Below are 22,094 nucleotides of genomic sequence, written 5' to 3' on the forward strand. Positions count from 1 at the left end.
TGTAGTCTTTCTTACCATTGTATTCTGACAAGGCTTAGCAAAAACCTTCCTATCAAAAAACACTGTTTAAACTATGTTATTCCTGATAAATTAAATACTGAAAAGAATCAGCTTTTACAGCTCCCTTGCACAATTTTTTAACAAAATATTTTAGCATTAATTCTAACATGTAAAATAGCTGGTATAGCTCATAAGAATTATTAAAAATCAGTCTAAACAATAGAAAATTAATCAACTGATTTTTTTTCTTTTTTTTTATAGCTATGATTTATGTTACTAATTTGGGAGGGTAAAGAGCCCTTTACAGGTGAACCCACATCTGTGCCTTATAATTTTCCAAGAGATGGTAAATATACTTAATTTTCATGTATTACGACATACGTACATAGAATCAAAACTGAATAAATCAAAGTAAAATACCGATTATGGTAAATATCTGTGATTAATATAACTTTTTTGCTTTGTATACTATTTAAGTATCTGCAACTACATTACATATATTATATATATACTATAATTGAAAACACATATACAGAAACAATTGGAGGAGGATTACTTAATACAAAGTTGAAAGATCACGTTCTTATTTGTTTACTTAAATTTATAAAGATTTTCTTTTAATAGGATTTTGTTAGATATTGATTTAAATAAGATTACACAAAAGCAATTATTCATAATTAATTATTATACCATCTACATAAATTCTGTTTGAATATGATATTTGTCCAATTGGTGACCTTATTGACCTATAATAATCTTTGGTCCTGTTCTATTTTTTTCTCAATGTTGATGGAAAAAAAGGTGAATAATATTTATTAATATTAATAGTAAATTTGAATATAATTTTGTTATGCAATAATAACACTAAGATCTGACTGAATAAATTTTACTACACGATTTATAATTTCTTAGTGAAAAATATTAAAAATATTTTTCATCGGTTGAAATATTCATAATTTTCTTTTTCTCCTTAACTGTCTTTTGTATAAATGAGAAGAATAAAGTCTTGCATCTATAACAGAGAGTATATGCATCTGTAATTTCATTTTAGTTTTTGGAAACTGTTGTTATTCATAAAAATCCCATTATAATTTTCATTTTTTTCATGTCATAATACCTTTTATACTTTACAAACTTATTCAAATTTGTATTAATATTATTATATTAATATTTTAATTGATTTTGATTGTTTAAAATGACTTATAATGATGGTAAAAAGACTTCCTCTTAAAATAATATATTTTAAGAAAGTTCTGTGGAGAAGTGATTTCACTTTACTTTCTATATAGATGTAACAATGCTAATATTAGGAAACACTTTGAGATTTAAATCATTAGTATATAATTAAATTTTACATATTGCCATTATTATTTTCTTTTTTTATTATAAATAGAAAATATTATGATAAATAATTGATATAATTTAAAAAAAATTATGATAAGTATGTGAAAAATATATAAATTTACACTTTGTATGTATGAATTAATTTTAATCTACATAATCATACATGAATATTATATTTAAATGAGTATTATGAATTTTTGTGATATTTTTTCTTACTTTTCTAACTGCATTTTACAAAGCTCTAGTATTACATGTATGGAAATAAAAATTTTAAAAGCTAAATGTGTAAGTTAATTAAATGCACACTGCTTTGCTGAAGCATAGGATTAGAAGAATGAATAACATATAAAAGTAAAATAAGGTAAAAATTTAGTCTAGTCACATAAAATTTTACTGAAAAACTGTATTTATATAATTATAAAAAAAAAGGTAAACATATTTTCATCATTAATTGATAACATTTCCGTCAATAAATTTACAAAAAAACCTGATTACATAAATTTTATTGACATACTAAATTCTTCTTTTCTAAATAATAATTCTACTCCTACATGTATAAGATACTAAGAATTAAAATTTTTGCAATCAGACTATAATGCTCAGGTTAGTTTATCAATTAATTTTTTGCAGCTCGATGGAGCACATTTGGTGTTCCAAATCCTCCAAGTTCACTGTAAGTTGAAGGTCCATCATTATAAATAGCACTAGGTCCTTCCATACTACAAATTGAATCTTCTGGTGTTCGTGATATTTCAACTTCCCCACTTTCTTGACCTTCAGGTCCATGTGGCCTTGTTGAGCACCTTTGATGGCGATGTTGCAGAGCCTAAAACCGAAAACTTGTTGAGGAATAAATAAAAAAACGATTGAAATTAACATTTCAAGAATAACAATAAAAAACAATTAAATTTTTAGTTGTACACTTAGTTGAAAAACTGTACTTTTTATACAGATCCTAAGAGTCTACTAGCAAAACGTTAGTTTCATACTGTATTAGGTAATTAATTTATTAATTGTGATAATAAAAATAGTCAGAACCATTTTTTAAATTTTCATACGTATGTAGCTGTAGATTCTGGCATTCAAATTAGCAGTAATTCTATTTTCATACACATTTCTTCAAAACTTAACTTTTACTTCGTCATTTAACTGTTAAGTCATTTAAATTTAAATAAATTTATGTTTAATTGATTCAAAATTCCCCTGTTTTTAGTCAATTTTCATAGAATTTGGAAATTGCTACTACACCTGGTCATGCTTATGTACATATGTGTGTATGTTAAAGATTTTTTCGTCTGCCCTACCAGACACAAATCTTAATCGATTTTGACAAAACTTTGTGCAGAGATGTAAACCTATTGGGAATAGAGCCTTATTGACTTTCAAGTGAATCGGTTCACAGGATCTGGAGTTACAGGCAAAATACTGGGTTTTTGGGTACGTTTTCAAGGTTAACTAAAACCAGAAATCTGCCCTTATGATGCACTACTGCAACAGAGTTTTATTCTTTATGAAATTCTGCAAACACTTGAAATTTATTGGTTTTTATCTTTTTAAAAAACTAATCAAGAGAAAATTAATTCAATCTTTTAATAAAGAAAATGATATGAGATAATATTTTTCAAGGAAATTATATAATTAAATAAGTGGTAAAAAGAAAAATATTAAACATGTAATAACCAGTACATATTTACTTCTTTAAAATGAATTAAGTACTAGATTTGAAGCTAAGTTGAAGGTATCAAGTGAACAAGCTTCTTACAGAAATTAAGTAATGAACATATTAATTTTAGTTAAGCTATTTCTACATGTACTTAATCACTACATAATAAATCTGTAGAATCGTCATTTCATTCTTTATTAATGGGCAATATTTTTCAGACAAAAATTTTTTCATTAAGGTACAGCTCTTTTATACATATCAGAGTTTAAAATTTATCAGCAATTTGGTAAGGTCACAGTAAATAAGACTATTTAATTTTGTAATGCTAAATTTATATGTTTTATCCTTGAACAAACTCTGATTTATCAAATTTCTCAACTACTGTACTATGTATGATATGAGTATAAATCATAACTTGATGTAATATTTCTTCAACAGTACAAGATAAAGGTCTTTAGTCCTCTGCAGAATTACACGTACTAATAATAAATAAATATTATTAAACTATCATTAGGCAGAATTTTAACTTTTTTCCAATAACTGCTTGATCTTGAAGATATTTTCCTTAATAAGTATCAAAGTACATTATGAGATTGCACCGAATGTTTAAATTTGGTGATCTACAGGAACCTGTTTATTTAATTTGGCTATACTGACACTTCACCTTATATTTTACTTAATATCTTTTAATTTCCAAGATTCAAATCCTTGAAATAATCCAGGATTTGTGGAATTATCAAGAGTAAGAGATGCCATGTACCATCTTACCCAGAGCCCTCTATTTTATAATTATTTAAATATAAATGTATTATTTAAAAAAATGTAAATATAAATTTCTGATGTTTCCTGTAATTTAACAAATGAAAACTAAAAAATTCTAATGCTTTTTGAGTAAGTAAACTGTCTTACGTTAACAGCACAGCAACATAAACTGTGGAACTGCTGAATTATGTAAAGGTTTGACTGACTAATCCTCTCTTACTTTTTTATTATTTATAAATACTTTTTTGGAAGTTTTGCATTTTTTCTCTAAAAAATGTTATCCCTAGAACTGTTGTCTTTATTTTTTTTCTCCTAAGGAAACTTTCTATCTTCATCAGATCTGACATCCATGAATGAAGTTGAACAACAATATTAACTCACTTGATGTTTGAAAATATTGACAACAAAAATATTAGTGTTTATGCAACTAGAATCACATAGAAAAGTTTCTTTCTTTTCAGGACATGCGAGTTAATAGGAAAAAGATTATTACTGCATTTATGAAATTGTACTTCGGCATAACTATTGGGAATAATTAATTATGGAGTGGCAATAGTTAATTTGAAATAGCGAATAGTATCCTTGTCTGATTAAGATATGTTATCTGGCACAAAATTTAATTATTTATTTATTTAATTATTTAATTTAATATTTTATTTAATTATTTTATTATTATAAATATTTCTTTTTTTAGTAAAAAAAAAAGAAATCAAAAATCAATATATACACAGAACTTTCTTTACTGGGTTAAATTTGAAGTCAATGAAATCAGTAGTTTGTTGGTTATTGTACAAAAAAGAATGTATTTTTACATTGCTCATATAGTAATTTATTTCTGAAAAAAGGCTATAATTTAGTATAGGTAATTTTGATTGGTACTTTTGAATGTGAGAAAATTTTTACAACTGCCTGTTTATTTTTATCATTGACAATGATTGATTTTGTTTTTTTTAATTCACCCTATTTATATCTACTATGTTGCCCCAGGGGAACTAATTTAGGAAGCAAAATTCCACAATAATTACTACAACTTATCAACAATGTACAATTTATTTTCTACATTATAAAACAAGTTTCATTTTATATTTTGGGCTTCAATCACTGATATCTATACCAGGGATGACTCTTGGCCTCAGAAACAGTTTGAATTTTATTTGAGAACCATTAGCAATAGAATAGAAAATAGTTGAAAACAAGCTTCACAAGCTCTGGAAACTTAGATACTGCTATCATCCTTTTGCAAATTAAAAATTTTTAACCTATGAACAAATGGATGTTTTTAAAATTTCCTTATAAACTGCTTTCTATTTTTCAAATAGGGTGGAAAATAAATTAATTTGATTCTAGAAATTTAATTTATGGTTAGGATATTTTAAACTAAAAGTCTATTTCCTCTTTTAGTATACATATTATACAGATAGTATAAATCTCTTTCTCAAAAAATCAAATAAAAATGAAAAAAAATTAAGATCAAAAGAAACTAAATAAAAATAACAGTAAAATAATTATGTTAGTAAATTTATACATATAAGCTGAGTTACATAGATAAATAAAATTCAATGTACAAACCAAATAAGCTTTTTTAATACTGAGAAGAATACTGCTAAATATCTTCATAATATAAAATATGTTGATTTCATTAGTAAAATGAGATGCTATTTCAATCAATGTTTCTATAAAGATTTTATGAGCATAATATTTATTTATTTTTTTCAGTTTGTAAGAAAATAAATTTTTTACTTAAAATAACTTAAAGCACATAAATAACTAAACGGAATGTCATAAAGCTGTGATATATTCATGTAAGTTAGTACTTTTTAGTTTTCATCAGTTATATTTGTTAATGCTGCCTCTACTGTAATTCTGGATATTTAACAATCACTCCTTATAAACACAAATACAACTAAACATAATTAACTGGTGTTTGGTTCTACTGAACTTAAATACAATTTAAATAAGATTAACTAAGTGTATCAAAATTTATTGATTTAAGAACCATAATGAAAAATCAAGCAGTTGAGCAGGTTATATGTATTAAATTATATTAATTTTAATAATTATTGAAAATTTGAAAAGTAAGTCATGCCACTGGTCTGCTTGCTTTATTCTTATAACTTGAAAATAAGTAGTAAACTCTGATGTATTAAAAACAACATATTATACATTTCTATTTTAATATATGAGGGGCATTCAATGAGACAAATTCATGCAGAAAAAACCGTGTATTTTTACAAAATGAGACATTTACTATTTCTAAACATAGTCCACACCAATATTAATACATTTGTCCCAACAATGAACTAGTTTTTTTTATACCTGATGCAAAGAAGTCCTTGTCTTGTTATTTGAGCCACTTTCCCACAAATTCTTTGACCTCCTCGTTGTTACTGAGCTTTTTTTCTACGTAACACCTTCTTGAGTGAACCAAACAAATGAAAATCTGAGGGAGCCAAATTTAGACTGTAGGGAGGATGTGGTAATATCTCCTAACCCATTTTTCCAATGGTTTCTTGGGTCAGCTGGGCGGTGTGGGGGCGAGTATTGTCGTGTAGCAATATCACCCCTTTTCTTTGAGATCCATGACGTTTTCCTCTCATTGTTGACTTCACTTTTTTTCATCAGAATGTCTGAGTCTACTGATACTGTTTATTGTATGCTGATTTTCCTAGTAATTTTGGAATTTCTGATTTTCCAAATAACCACACAGATGACACAATGAGCATCCCAATAGACAGTCAACATGACTTTTCCCGCTGATGCTTGCGTTCTTAAGCTGGTGTGCTTCTATTCCATGCTTTTGTCTTTTGGATTCTGATTCAAAATTATGAACCCAAGTTTCATCTCACGTTAAAATCTTGTTTAGAAAAGGGTCACATTCCCTTTCATAGCGTTCTTTCAAGTCTGTACACACTTTGAGTTTTGTTTCCTTGTGTTATTGCGTTAACTCTTTCGAGACCCACCTTGCACTTGAGCTTGTTACTGATAACGTTATGAACTGTGCCAACACTTACAGCTGTTTTTGCTATATGCTCAACTGTAATATGTCGGTCTTCACGAATAATGTTGTCAATGTGGGTTTCAAGCGAAGGAGTTGACACTTCAATGGCCGGCCAGGACGTTGCTCATCAGTCACTGAGGTTCAACCGTTTTTGAACTGTTCTACCCACTTATAAAATTTTCTGCAGTTCATACAACTTTCACCATGCTGTAAAATCATTCGAGAAAAGATTTTAGCCAGGTTTTCACCTTCAGAAAGCAAAAAACAGATTAAAATATGTTGATATGATGTTGTAAAATGAAATGCTATTTCAATCAATGTTTCTCTAAAGATTTTATGAGCATAATATTTATTTATTTTTTTTCAGTTTGTAAGAAAATAAATTAAATTTAAATATCCACAACTGATGTGGAAACTTCAAGCGGATATGCCATCGTTAAATGCTATATTGCGGTTATAAATAAAACAATTTTTATCCGTCAGCTATTCCAGCTCATCCCAGTGATGCCAACCTAAAGTCATAAAAGTACAAAACTTCTCCTACAAACTGTTTGTTTTCTACATCAATTTGTCTCTTTAATTATTGAATGTTCCCCATATGTGAAGATCCTAGACTAAATCAGTTTATAAGTTTGTTAAGCATGGCCTGTTGGTATAATTATATAATTAAATTTAATATACAAAAACCCGTTTACCAACATTGAATTCGAAGCGTTCAAGCGCTTTCGGAATTAAATTCCACCTTCAGGAACTCTCATATTTGTCCTATTTGTAATAGTAATTAAACTGTACGTAATTGTGGTTTTTATAGTGGTCTCAACTATTGTGTTTGACAACACCAAACTGACAGGACATTTACGTTAGACATAATTTTATAACATGTCGACCAGCTGTTATGTTTTAAGCAGATATCACGATTTTTTGTATTTACATGTGAAGTTTTAATTACTATTACAAATAAGACAAATATGAGAGTTCCTGAAGATGGAATTTAATTCCGAAAGTGTTTGAACGCTTCGAATTCAATGTTGGTAAGCGGTTTTTTGTATATTAAATTTAATTAAATCAGTTAATTTTGCTAATTTATTAAGGAAGGATAAAAACGTTGAGAGAATTCTAATTTATTCTATTTATATTGGCTTGACCACACCTATTCTTCAAATTTTTTATGCATTGTGAGGTTATTTGTTTTGGTTATTTAGCAATTTTCATGTTATAAAAAGTGTTTTGTGAAAGTTTATTTCATTTGTTATTAGTAAATCATATTTTTGTATTTTTTGTCCTGTGTATTGAATATATAATAATGGACATAACTCTATGAAGATGTTTGAAAATTATTTCTCTTTCTGAGTATACCAATGTGACATAACAAGTAGCTTCTGAGTGTGGCGTTGGACTAGCAACAATGAATGCTATTTTAAAACAATTTAAAGAGACTAGTTCCTTTTCACCTTAAAGGAAAGAAAATGTGTGGTCATAAAAGAAAATTACCGCAACACAGTGTTGGTTATTAGTGAGAAAAAGTAAACTGATCCAAAGTTATCTGCTGTAGACTTAAACTGAGAATTAGCAGCCAGTGGAACAGATTTACATATGAAAATTGTTAGACACTGACTTCTTGCAGCTGGACAGAAAGCTCGTGAGCCAGTTATAAAACAGCTTTTAACAAAAACAGCAAAGTAAAAAAGAAAAGGTTCTTGTGGATCAAAGCACATGCTAACTGAACCAAAGAAGATTGGAAAAATGTGGTGTTTTTCAATCAGTCACCTTTTTATGTTCAGGGACAAAGGTTCCATACATTAGAAAGCATCAGATGAAAATATATCACTGGCTCAGTCCAACAATCAGTAAACATCCCCAGAACATTTTTTTGGGGTTGTTTCATATTAGAAGGTCCATTACTTCCAGTAGACGGTATGTTGAAAAGTGATGGATATATCAAGATTCTGAAGGAAAGGATTGTGACAACTTCAAAATAAATTCCCACAAGGAAATGGAGTGTTTGAACAAGATTTGATGGTGTAGCGTACTGCCAAAAAAGTGGAAAAACCTTTTGAAGAATGAGACATTAAAGTGCTCCTGTGGCCAGGCAACTCCCCAGACTTAAACCCAATTGAAAATCTTTGGACAATAGTCAAAAAACGTTTCTCAATAATGAACTATATCAGAAAATTGGATAATTAAAACAGTAATATCGGTATGGTTTCTTGATGAAGAAATCAAAAGAATGTGTAGTACACTTGTTGAATTGATGCCAGATCATGTAAATAAGTGATTAAAAATAAAGGAGGCATATTAATTACTAGATATTCACAAATTATACAGGTATGATTTTAAATAATTTTTTTTCTAAATAAAGTTACTTTTATTGAAGAACATGTGTGTTCAGATTAATTTCCACGCTACTGTACATAAACACATGCGCATGCATGCACACACACACACACACACACACACACACACACACACACACACACACACACACACACACACACACACACACATACACAGAAGTATATTATCCTTTCTTTTTTTTCTCTTTACTTTTTTGTAGTTACCAATTTTCATCAAGTAGAATTTGAACTGATTTATTCCAAGAAACATGCTTTCTACAATTAAAGTTCACTTTACAGTATTTCTTTCATTATGTAATTTCAATTTTTAAGAGCGAAGTATATTATTGTACTATTAAATTAATTATTCAATTAAAAATTTTTTAATGAGTAATTTATTATTTTTATTAAATTGATTTTCATCTTTTAATAGCAATTCAGTAGTCTGAAATATCTGGTAATACTAGTCTCTTTTTAGTTTGCATATTTATATTTGATTACTAATGTTGTTAAAACTAACTTGACATTCCAAATACCTTTTACAAGAAACTAACTCAAGAATGGTATAAATAAATCAAATTAATTATTGTACTATTTTTTTCTGTATTTGTTTGTTCTACAATTTTTTTACATTATTTAATATGGTACTTTAATTTCAATATTTTTGTGTCTTATTGGCCTGTAATTTCTGATCTAAATAAATATGGTGAATCATTTCTTAGATAAGTATATGAAATAATACACACCTAATATAGTAAATTTTCTTCATAAAAATTGCTGTAAAATAAATCATTTTAATTTGTTCTGGTTCTGAGTAACATATTGATGAAGTTATCTTCTACTAGCAATTTAATACAGGAATTGAATAAGATTTTTTAAATTATATTTTACAACGGTGTTTCACAATGTAACATTGTTAAATATTTTTTCATACCTTAAATTACTCCTGACTTATTGTAATTAATTACATTTCTAATATTTTTCCTAAGCTACAGAAATATTTTCCAAAATGAATTCTCATAAACATAATCAGAAATGAGAAACATCTGTCAACTCACCTTCTCTCGGCTTCCTTTTTTCTGTGAGCAATGAAAGATAAAAAATAATTAATTCCTGTTCAGTAGTTATAACATAAATTTTTGACATAATGCACATACTCAAATATTTATAAAAACTGGAACAACAGTGTTAGGAAGAAAACATTTATTAATTTCCTCCCTTAATTTATAATATCAAGTGAACCAGAAAAAAATATTTTCATATAGGTTTAGTCTTTTTAATTAGCATTTCTTACCCTCCTAGCTATCTCAATAATTTATATAAAAACTGTATGTCTTTTTCTCCTGGAGTTTTTTCTTGGATTTACAATTACATATATATATATATATATATATATATATATATATATTATGTAAATGTATTAATTTTCTAATATCGATCCTTTCAGGAATCATATTCCTCTTCACTATATAAATGATAATAATCTGATCAACCCAGGTACAGAATTAATAAAATAAAATAAAATAGGATGACCTATTTAGGTAGGTAGGATGACCTACCTACCTTATTTCATAATCCAAGCAAGAGTGCTTTCATGAGTCCTTCTCATCATCAGTTGCTCTATATAATTTTTCAAATCGTTTGTTTCAAATTACATATTAAAAACCCTATACTATACATGAGATTAAAAATTTTAAATTGTTAAAAGATCCTTTTCCAATTAAAACAGAAATAAAACTAAAATTTTTTTAAATTCAAAAATTTTAAATTGTAAATTAAAATTAAGAATTACATATTTATAAAAATATGAAATCATTAATAAAATTAAATTAAAATCATTAATAAAAACAAAATAGAAATCCATGTAGACAAGCTAGCCAAAGTTACTGTACAGAGTTGAAGTTTGTGAATTGTCAATGTCTAAAGAGTGCTGCTACCTACAGCAGCCTTTATGATTGTGTCATCCTCATATTCTGTATGTAGGTTGATCAAATTAAATTTACTTTTATATTTAAATATGTAAAATCTTTCTAAAATGTCAAAAACCCTATTATTTGTATTACTATTGTATTTCTTAATTTCCAGTACTTCTAAATTTGTATGAATATCGGATATTGATTGTGTATTATAAATAAGATGATCAGAAACATTAAAGAAACCCAATTTTCTGCTTTTATATCTAAAGTGTTCATCAAATATAGTATTAAAGGACCTAGTGGACCTACAGGACCTACATAGAAATGGTCACAATCTTTGCACTTTATTTTATAAATACCTCACAAATTGTGTAAATCATATGAAGCAGTACATGTATTATTTTTTAAATGTTTTATTAACTGGTAATTTGTCTGGCATGCAGGTTTAAATAAATTTTTATCATAAACCCTTGTTATTTTTTCAACAATATTATCAGTATATACATATTTTAAATATACATTGCCAATTTTCTATACCTTATTTATTGGTATTAAATATGTTATGTACTATTGTTAATTTTTTACATTTGTTTTTTGTATATATTATCTTCTAAAAATTCATTATTTCCATTATACTTTGTGTAATTGATTGCTCTTAAAACCATGTTCGTATATGTATTAATGTTGTGCGACCAGGATGAATATCTATGTATGGTGGTTTTGTTGGTTGTGGGTTTCCTAAGTACGGAAGTTATGAATTGAATATTTTTTCCTATTATCTATTTCAGTATAAACATCTAAGTAATTTATTCTCCTATTTTTATCAATTTCAAAAGTATTTTATCAATTTCAATTCATTATGGTAAGAATTTAACTTGTTCAAAATTATTAAATGTTCATTATATATAACGAGAGTATAGACTACAAATATTTCATCAACATACCTATTCCAAAGTAAAATATCATGAATATAAGTAATGCTATAAACAATTTTACTTTCAAAATTTTGTAAAAAAATCTCAGATAAGATGGCTGACAATGGAAAGCCCATTAATTCAAGTAAGGTATTTTCTTGAGTATAAAATTTATCATTAAACTTAAAATAATTTTGTTGGCAAATATTTCTAATAATAACGATAATATTATCAATAAATGAAGGGTCTTCATGATTTTCTATTAATTTATTTTTTATTATGTTGAGTGTTTCATCTATGGGTATGCTAGGGTACATGTTACTAATGTCATAACTAACCATCCTGGTGTTATCACCAATTTTTAAATCTTATAATTTGTTTACAAGTTTGTATCCATTCTTTATATTATATTTATAATCTAAATTTATTTTGATTCTAAGTAATTTATCTATTTTTTTAGAGATGATTTAAGAAGGGGTGGTTGTGAAATTAATTAAAGGTTGCATAGATATGCCAGGTTTATGTAATTCTGGAAGACCAGTCAATACAGGTGCACTTGGTTCAAAAGGGTACAATTTAGAGTGATATGCTAAATTATTATCGTAATTTAAAAAAATCTGGTATTTTGTTATTAGACTTTCAGTTATTCTTAAACATTTTTTGGTGGGGTCATTTATTTCTTTAAAATTATTTTCTACTATATATTGTATCATCAAATTTTTGTACTTTTCAGAGTACATGATGACAGGTGTGTTTGATTTATCTGATTTTAAAATTATACTACTATTATTTATTATTCAATTTATTTTTCAAATTGTATATTATTTAAAAAAAAAATTAAAAACAGGTTTGTAGGTTAAATATTTATATTTGATATCATGAATTTCATTACTAATTGTATTATGTAAAATTTCTTTATCACTATGATTTACCTTATTGATATTTATTTCAGTCCACTAAAATATTCTTAATAATATCATTCTTATCATTATTATTCAGATTAAATTTAAATGTATTACCTAAAATAGACTGTTCCTTATTATCAAGGACAACATATATTAAATTTATCAAATCAAGACAAGTTTTAGTAAAGGAACCTGAATTCACCTTTATATCCCCGAATTGCAAATTATCATAATCACTATTCCCCAGCAAATTCACTTGTATTGTGTAATAACCCAAATCTTTATTGTTATTATATTTTTTATTAACATAATTTATTTTTATTATTATAATTATTCATTGTTTTTATCAAATTATCAATCTTTTTGTGTTTGGAATCGTAAATTTTGTTTTTATACATATCAATATTAGTCCTAATTAAATCAAATACACAATCAAATATATAAATAAATATATGTTAAATATAAATATAAATGTAAATATATATATAAATGGTATGGAAATTTTGTATTTGATGATCACTACTTGTCAAGCCAAGGAATGTCAACATTCTCAGAAATTATCTGCTACCAAACATCTGCCGCCTTACCCCTGTGACTGATATTCTTGGTGAATGTGTGCTTTATTAAGTCACGTTGTTGAAACCAAGTGGTGTTATTCACTTCTTTAAATTTCCACAGTTCATACCTTTGTCCTTGTTTGTCTTTACTATCATTTATTCATCAATTTTTTTTCTGAATTATTTGATTATTCAATTTGAGTTCTTGTAATGATTACAACTTTTAATGTTACTTTAAGTCCTCTGAAAGCATTCTTTAAATACTCTAAGCAAATTTACATAGATTTTGTGACTAATCTGAATGCAGTGGCTTCTTATGAAAAGAGCACTGGCATATAGCCAATTCTCACACTACCTTGAGGTTTCTTCTTAGAACAGAACTTGTGTATTTTTTTTTTTTTTAATTCCAGACCTAACTGCACGGGATGAATTAACCTACGAAGATACTTTTCATTCATGCAACAGAAACTCTACTCTCACAGCGTCAGTAAAATTATTACTTTTGTATAACACTTTTATTGCTACAACACATCACTAATCAGTAACAATTAATTGGCAAAAGTCAGATTTCAGTAGTCGTTCAGCTATTATCACACTCAAGAGCTACATGTTTTTCAATTTTTTATCTTGAGCTAACAGTATAAATAAAAGATGTGTTTACAGATCTGATAATTTTTTTATATTCTCATTGTGAAGTTTTATTTACTTTATCAATAGAAGAGCTGATACAATTTTTGTAATTTTACTGTGTTAATTCTACTCATAGTAAATAAATATACATTCAGTTATAGAACGGCGGTGGGGGGGGGGCTGGAAAGTCCCTTTATTCTAGTTTTGATATTATTATGATAGGTGAATTTTTTTTGAAATCGAGAGTTTCATCATTCAAATACTAATAAAGGCAGTTTTATATGGATTTGAATACTAGATCATGGATACTGGTGTTCTTTGGCGACTGGGTTTCAACTAACCACACATCTTAGAAATGGTAGAAAAAAAAGGTGACCTTTTTTTGATCTAAAATGTTTCTGATATTAGGTAGACTTTCTTTGACCTTCTATGATCTAAATTGTCTGTGTGAGTTCCTCAAGTTCAAAGCACAGCTGTATATGCCTCCATGTCTGGTTGTTCATTCGCAACAGCATATCAGGGGTGATCATTTCAAATACTGACCGAACAGCATCTTGGAGATGCTAATTGTTGAAGTACCTGCATTTTTGAATCTCTTCTTTAACAAAACCCCAGAGTTTTGCTAACTGTTGCAAGCACTTGTTTGTAACAGTGCTTGCAAACTCTGGTAACTCTTTTGACCCATGTCTGATTCAGTGATTTGGAAAAATTTCACTGAGAAGTTTGTGGTAATGTAAAGCACAATGCACTGGAGCACCATCTTACTGAAACGTAATTATGTCAGCAATCTCTTTTGCCGTTAATTCAGGAAGCAGCCATTTACTTATTGATCATTCTCAGATAACTGTGTTGATTAACTGTGCCATCAAAAAAGTAAGGACTAAGATGTTCAACTGTCATCCCAGCCCAAATCATAACATGAAGCGGATGGTATTCGATTTCCTCAAAAAAATGAGGATTGTTTTTCGCCAAGAAAAAACATTTCAGTTATGAGAGCTTCACTCATCTAAAAATAAATTGCACACTCGTCTAAGAACATGACGTTCTTTTTATCATTTGCTCTCAGAAAGCGTTCAAGCAATAACTGACATGCATAAACACATTGATATAGGTTATTGTGATTCAACTCATTAACTGTGGTCGGATGAAAACATTTAACTTTCAAGTCCTTGTGCATATGGTCTCACATTATCGATCTTGGTTCTGTAGAACATTTGTGTGTTTATTTCATCTGAGATCGTTGAATCAAAGTCTCCACAGCACACATCTCAGCTTGAGTGCTCAGCTTTCTACTGTAAGGTGTATCAAGAACACTTCCTGCTGCAAAAGACTTTTTCTCTAATGTCAATAATATTTGTCATGATGGTGATGATTTCCCAAAACGCCCAAAGAAATCATTCATAATGTTTAACCAGTGTGTGGACGTTCGAGGACCCACACACAAGCTACAAACCCTTTCAACAGTCAATGCACATATATCTGCCATCATTCTACACTCGACTACAACTGGTCCACTATGAATGAACACACTGGATAACTCCCACCCGGCTCATCAGCTCCACCTTTTCCAGCAGCAGTGAGAATTGGTAGCAAGTAGAGGCCGATTAAGCTGAATCTATTTTAGTGTGAAGGGACTTCCCGCATACTTTGTAGATAATATCTTTTACTTAAATTATTTTTATGAGGGTTTTTAAGATTTTTGGTTGTATGCATTAGTTCTTCATAATGGTTCATTGTAGATGGCTGTGAAATTCAGGTCTATATTATTTAACTTATTGCTCAACATAACTTTGAGGCTGTAGTTTGATTGCTACATGTTATATAAATATAAATAACTTAAAAAAAAATAAAATAATGATTTTCATTTTGTTTAGAACTTGAAAACCAGATTTTCCATTATTTCTGGAATTCCATTCGTATGATTTAATGTTTTAAAATCATTTTAAAGCAGTCTACATTACTGTTCTAACATGATAGTGTAAATCAAACTGTTTTACCATACTGAGAAAATCTAAATGTCCATTAATTGGATAAATAAGAATTTATCATTAATTTTTTATTGATAATTTTAATCTGATTTTTATACTTCATTTAATTTTCAAGTCACTATTAATTTTTCACATTTTTTGTCATGTGGTTGTCTGAACTCAATCACCTTCTTTGCTGTTGACAACTCTGTATTAATTTCTTTCCATTCTCCATTCTAATTCCCTAACTACATTAGTGCCTAACAAAATAATGGAGTAAGGCAATGAAAATCTTTTATTAAGGTGTAGGCCAAGTAAAAACTTTTCTGCTTTTCAACATAACTGAAGGTCAGCATAATTGTCCCCATAATGGCAATGCATTATTACCATACCTCTAAAATATACAGTAATGTATAGGATCTACTATAGAAGCCTGCCAATATTTAATTTACTACAGAGCAATATGTCATGGTAAATCATTAATAAAGCTGTACAACAAGAGATTTGGGTTTTAAGAAATTTCTCCATAAAATTTTTTACTCTAAACATTTTTGTGGCATGTTATATAACTGACTGCTGTTTGTGTACTGGAAAACATAATTTCTTCTCATTGAATTTTTTCTTAATTCCATGTAAAGGTCTAATACTATTTCATCATTTAATCTTCATTACAATGAAAAATAACTGATCTCTCTAATTCGGTAAGTGCCAACTGTGTGAATAAATCAATTAATAAGTAGAAGTAACGATGGACAGAAACTGATTGATAATGAACAGGCTGTATCTTGTCTATAAGGCATTGATTTTCAACACAAAGACATCAATTTTGAAGTTATAATATTTGTTTTAGCTTAACACATTAGAGGGTGTAGCAACATATATTATAGTAATGTACAGAATTACAAATGTGCAGATCAGTAATATTCAAAATTTAATGATCTTTTAATGTCTAACTAAATACTGTATAATCTCACTTTTAAATATTTAGCCTACGGCTAATATATCTAGTAGGAGTGACTAGTTCCCTATTTATTTACCTGGACTCTAAAGGACACTAAGCAATACCAAAAATAAGAAAAACTGATATACTCTTTTTAATTTCCCAGTATAATTTTCAATTTTTCACTGAATTTTATGCAAATATTGTTTCTTGGTATTTGAGTTGTCCTACTGATCATAGTTCAAAAATTTATAAATAAAACGTATTAGCTGAAAGTAGACAACATACCTGTAATGAAAACCTTCGATGAGCAACTTTACGCCCTCCTCGTCTCTTTGAAATATGTGGATTATTTTGACGTATGGTTTTATTCTTCAATATTTCATACTGGGTGTACAATCTCTTCAATTCAGCCTGTAAAAGGAGTTTATAAGAACAATTAAACAAATTTTAAGAACCTTTTTAATAAATCTTAATTTTATTCTTAATAATTCTTAAACTCATTAATATTTCTGGTGCAGTCAATGCTGACTATTAGATAGTACTCAAATTAATAGATTAATATCAAATGTGATGCTAAATTTGTGCCTAAAGAGGTGATAGCTGATTCTACCTGCCGCTGACAAGAATGGAATGTTGTGACACTGAACTGCCATGATTCCTATTTCCATCCTGTTATTAATTCACATTGCGAAATGCTTGGTTCAGTGAAAACAAAATTCTAGTTTGTCTTGAGATTTTTAAATTTTACAAGGAGCAGGAAATAGATAATATTTATAGTAAAATTGGTAATAAGAATTTGTAGAAAAATATTCATGTACTACTGTATATTCCATGTTATTTTTTCAAGTTTTAACACAATCTTTGCTTTGGTAGAACCCACTGTTGATTTGTTTAATTTTCCCTACTGTTTTAAAAAATATTTCTTGTTTATTTTTACAGCACTTAGCATTTCATCTAAATTAAGTATTTGTGTTCTATTAAACCAAGTATGGTGTACAGCAGCATTCTTGGGTTAGAATAACAGCCAGTAATAATAATTTCTGGTTTGTTTGGAAAAAAGAGGAGCTTTAAACCCCATTTTATTTGCTTCAATCATATGATTAACTGCATAGTGGTTCATCTTGTTACTGCTGGTTCAGGCTGTAGAAATATTGACATAATCAGAGCTCACAACAGCCATTTTACCAGGCAAATAATTGTTGGCCTTTCTTAGACAGAAACAGAAAATTAAATCCTGAATCAATCACTTTTATATTAAATTATTAACTTCTATCCAGAGATGCATGTTTAATAAAGTAAGAGAAGTAACTAAGACTGTTTCCTGTATGGATGTTTTGAATTTACTTCCTAGTGTTTGTACTTGGTCCTTCTTCCCAAAACTTTTCTACAATTAGGAGGAACAAGTGAATGAAAAAGATCTTCAATAATAATTCTGGAGTATTCTTATAATAATGAATATCACATACACATAGATACAAATGTATGTATAATGTACATGTACAGTGTATGTGTACACTGTAGCTAACCCTGGTTATTTATTTTTAATATTTTTTTTACTGATTTTCTTTTTCACCTGGTGTTGATTGGATCTGTAAATCTCTGCCACCTTCAAAAAGATTTAAGATACAAATTTTAAAGGTATTTAAGAACCACTGACTAAACTGTATGACCCAGTTTATACAGTATTCTGTGTAAACTCTGTATATATTGTATACAAATACAATATTTATATTTTTTATGGTAGATTAAGTTAATTAAACTTTTTATTTATCTGTAAGACTACACTGGGGAACAAAAAAAAAAACTTTTTTTTGTTTGTTAAACTTTTTTTTAGCATTTCTTCTCTTGAATTCAAATATGATATCGGCTTTCCCCATCACGCAAGGTTTCCAAGAGACAGGCATTTATAATTTCAAACATTTTAATACTTTCTGCACTCTTACCTACATAATATTCAAACATTTGACTCACCTAGAAAGTAAAAAAATAATGAATTTCTGCTATATTTCGCCTGTGGAGCATCCCTCTTGATGGTCCAACAATAATCGGCCAGCATATTAGGATTCCATTTCCCTTAATACCTCTTTTCCATAGCTGAAATCTCCTGATGAAAGTGTTCCCCGTGCTCATCGCTCACTGCACCAAGATTTTCCTGGAAGAAATCTTCTGCTTTTTGATTTCTCAAAAAACTCTGAGTAACGTTTTTGAATACTTGCCAAGCTGCTTTGTCCATTGGATCCAGTAGTTCCTCAAATTTTTCATCAAGCATTAGTGATCATATTTGTAGACCCACAAATATTCCTTCTTTGATTTTTGCATCACTAATTTTAGGAAACTTCTACAATAAAAACTCGGAGTATTGTCCATGACCTTGACAAAATTCTTCATTAATCCTAGTTTGATATGTAACAGAGGTAGACATTTGTAGGATTACACAATAGGTCATGTTTCACAATTTTCTGTTTAGGAATGAGTGATTCACGTTTAGGCCATTCTTTTTTAATGAAATGATTTTTTCTGCCCCTACTATCCTGTTCACATAAAAAACAACAGTAATTTGTCTAACAAAGCTGCAGACCAAGAATAAGTGCAATTACCTTCAAATCACCACAAATATTCCATTCATAATACACATATAAATATACGCAAATGTACTTCAATATACGCATATTGAACGTTTTCCAATATAAATTAAAGTTTTCATATGTTTCTTTCATATTAGCAGAGTGAGCCACAGGTACTGATGGAAATTTATTGCCATTAGCAGAAGCACAGCTTTTAAACTAACTATAGGAATCATTGAACAAGCGCCATTTTGTTGGATTATGTTCATTACAAAGGATATCCATAAGAAAAGAAATGTCATTACAAAACACGCCATTTTCTTCAGAAAAATAGTCTAAATTCAGAATGACAATTACGATAAGTACATACCTTCGTATTCTTTTGAAGAAGATTCAATCCTTTTAGCTGGGAAGCAAACTACTGTTTTTTGGATAACTTTAAATCTCGTATGAGATCGTTAAGATTTTCTTGAGTCAGTAAATGAGGCTCGGATGAACTGCTTTGTTCAAAAGTTGTATCACCAGAATCTGATTCTTTTTCTTCTTTACTTCCATCAGACTGTGAGCTCTTTTCATCTAATGTCACATGTTCTGAATGCTTTGGTATGGGCAATTCTTCGTAATGTGGAACTGGTTTCATTGCAGATAGATTGCAAATTACAGTACACCACTTTGTTTTGATTTTGACGTAATCCTTTTAATGTTTGTTAAGCAGAAATAACAGTCAGAAGAGTGATTTTTGGATTCCCTCCAAATCATAGGGATAGCAAATAGGGCATGTGCCATTTTTCCATGCAGTGAGAAGCCTAGAACATGACAAACAATAGATTGTGGGGACCAAGCCATTGTTTGGTCCCTGACTTTGAAATTTGAGCATCACTTCACCATATAAATAACAAAAATTGTTAGGATGATTTAAACAAATTCTAGGTATTTTGTTACTAACAACTAATTAAAAGAAATAAAGTTGTAAATATGTAATACACAAAGTACTCACAATGATGTGTTTACTGGTTCACTACTATCTCACAACTGGCATCGTTCTGATGAATGTGTTCTAAACTAGATCACATTTGTACATGTCTATACACTCCTGAACCTTCACAATAGTAGTAACGTTACCCTGTGAGTTAGCTCATTTGGTTCCATCATATTTACAATGCTGTAGGAGCTTTTACTTTACAGTGTAGAAAATGGATGAAAAACGTTTTAAAATATTTAGAAAAATTAAAATAACAAAAAAACTGTCGGTAATGGAGAAATTCCAAACATATTTGAAAACAGGATAAAAAACTGCATTAAGTACACCTATTGGTTTTCGTGAGACAAAAATCATGTTGACAAGTATTTTATCAAACAAGTTTTTAAAACAGTATTTGAAAATTTTTCTGATTTCACAAACATTCCTCTTTATGATTGTTGTACTTACTCGAATATCATCAGGATTCATATCAGCCAGATTAACTTCTGAAACATCCATCTCACCATAATGTAAACCATCTTGTGGTTTATATGCATCAGAGAGTTCATGAGTTAGTTGATGTCTAGAATCTCTAACTTGTTTATGTTGGTACCAGACCTAAAAAAAGTTTAAAAAACTTAAAATTGATCTCTTTTCTGATAGGTAACTTATATTATGATCCCTTAACTATTTTAAAACCTTTATAGTGATACTATACAGATAAAAGAAATCTGCTTTTAGCTTAAAATAAACATTTTTACTGGTGATTATTCATAAAAACAATGCATAAATGCTTCCACATATTTTCATATACTCAAATTCTTACTGACTGCAACTGATTATAACTGTGTAAAACAAGTTACAGGTGCGCGCGCGCACACACACACACACATTTCTTTCAGAATAATTAATTAAAAAATAAGAAAAATAGCATATCAGTTTTTATTATGCAGTCTATGGATCTATTCAAAAATTCCTTAAGACTACTGTTACAATAAATTGCTTATAGTGTTTGATTGTTATTTTGTAACACTTGAAATATGTAAAATAGATTTTCATGGGTTTTTACACACAAACTAAGTTTATTTACACAATAAAATTACTACAATCCAGTGATTGTTCGGTGACATTTTTAAATAGAACTAATTTTTAATCTTTTGTGTAAAATGAGTAATTTTTTCAAACAATAAAAAATGTATACTTTATATCACTTTGTCTATTATACTGATGTATATAACTGATACCGTTAATTTAAAATCACATAAATTAAATAACCTAATCTTTAATATTATAATACTAGTAATGCATGTCATTACTTAATGTACATTTATCAACATGTAGTATGTACAATTACCACTTTTCAGAGGTCTACAGGTATTAGAGAAGCAGGATTGTAACAATTTTTAATTTTGTAACTATAAACCATTACGTAATTGTAATGTAATGTGATATATGTATGTTATAGATTTCACTGAATGTGACTATCCTAGAAAAAATAACAGATGAATAACGGTGTTTGGTTTCATCCCATTATGTTTTAGGATGCAGTAAAGCTACTGCAACATTCATTTATCAAAAGTAGACACCTAAAAGTTCTATCAAAGTGAATGACAAGTTTCTACACAGTGGAAATATAA

General features: G+C 28.4%; 1 protein-coding gene across 7 annotated transcripts in view; it reads right to left on the reverse strand.

Moving 5' to 3' along the window:
• Positions 1–1,524: 1,524 nt before the first annotated feature.
• The window catches only part of smog (G-protein coupled receptor 158 smog), a 339,219-nt gene continuing 318,649 nt past the window's right edge, over positions 1,525–22,094 (reverse strand). For 5 of the 7 annotated variants that reach the window (XM_075356095.1, XM_075356091.1, XM_075356094.1 and 2 more), the window contains 4 exons: positions 20,926–21,075; positions 17,218–17,343; positions 10,159–10,179; positions 1,530–2,170 (listed from right to left, as the gene is read on the reverse strand). In XM_075356095.1, coding sequence (XP_075212210.1) covers positions 1,961–2,170; positions 10,159–10,179; positions 17,218–17,343; positions 20,926–21,075 — 507 coding nt within the window. In that variant the 3' untranslated portion in view covers positions 1,530–1,960. Of the gene's footprint in view, positions 2,171–10,158; positions 10,180–17,217; positions 17,344–20,925; positions 21,076–22,094 lie in introns of all 7 variants that reach the window. The other 2 variants (XM_075356098.1, XM_075356097.1) reach the window with 2 other exon arrangements.

The sequence above is a fragment of the Lycorma delicatula genome, chromosome 2 (assembly GCF_047948215.1).
Source record: "Lycorma delicatula isolate Av1 chromosome 2, ASM4794821v1, whole genome shotgun sequence".
NCBI lineage: Eukaryota > Metazoa > Arthropoda > Insecta > Hemiptera > Fulgoridae > Lycorma > Lycorma delicatula.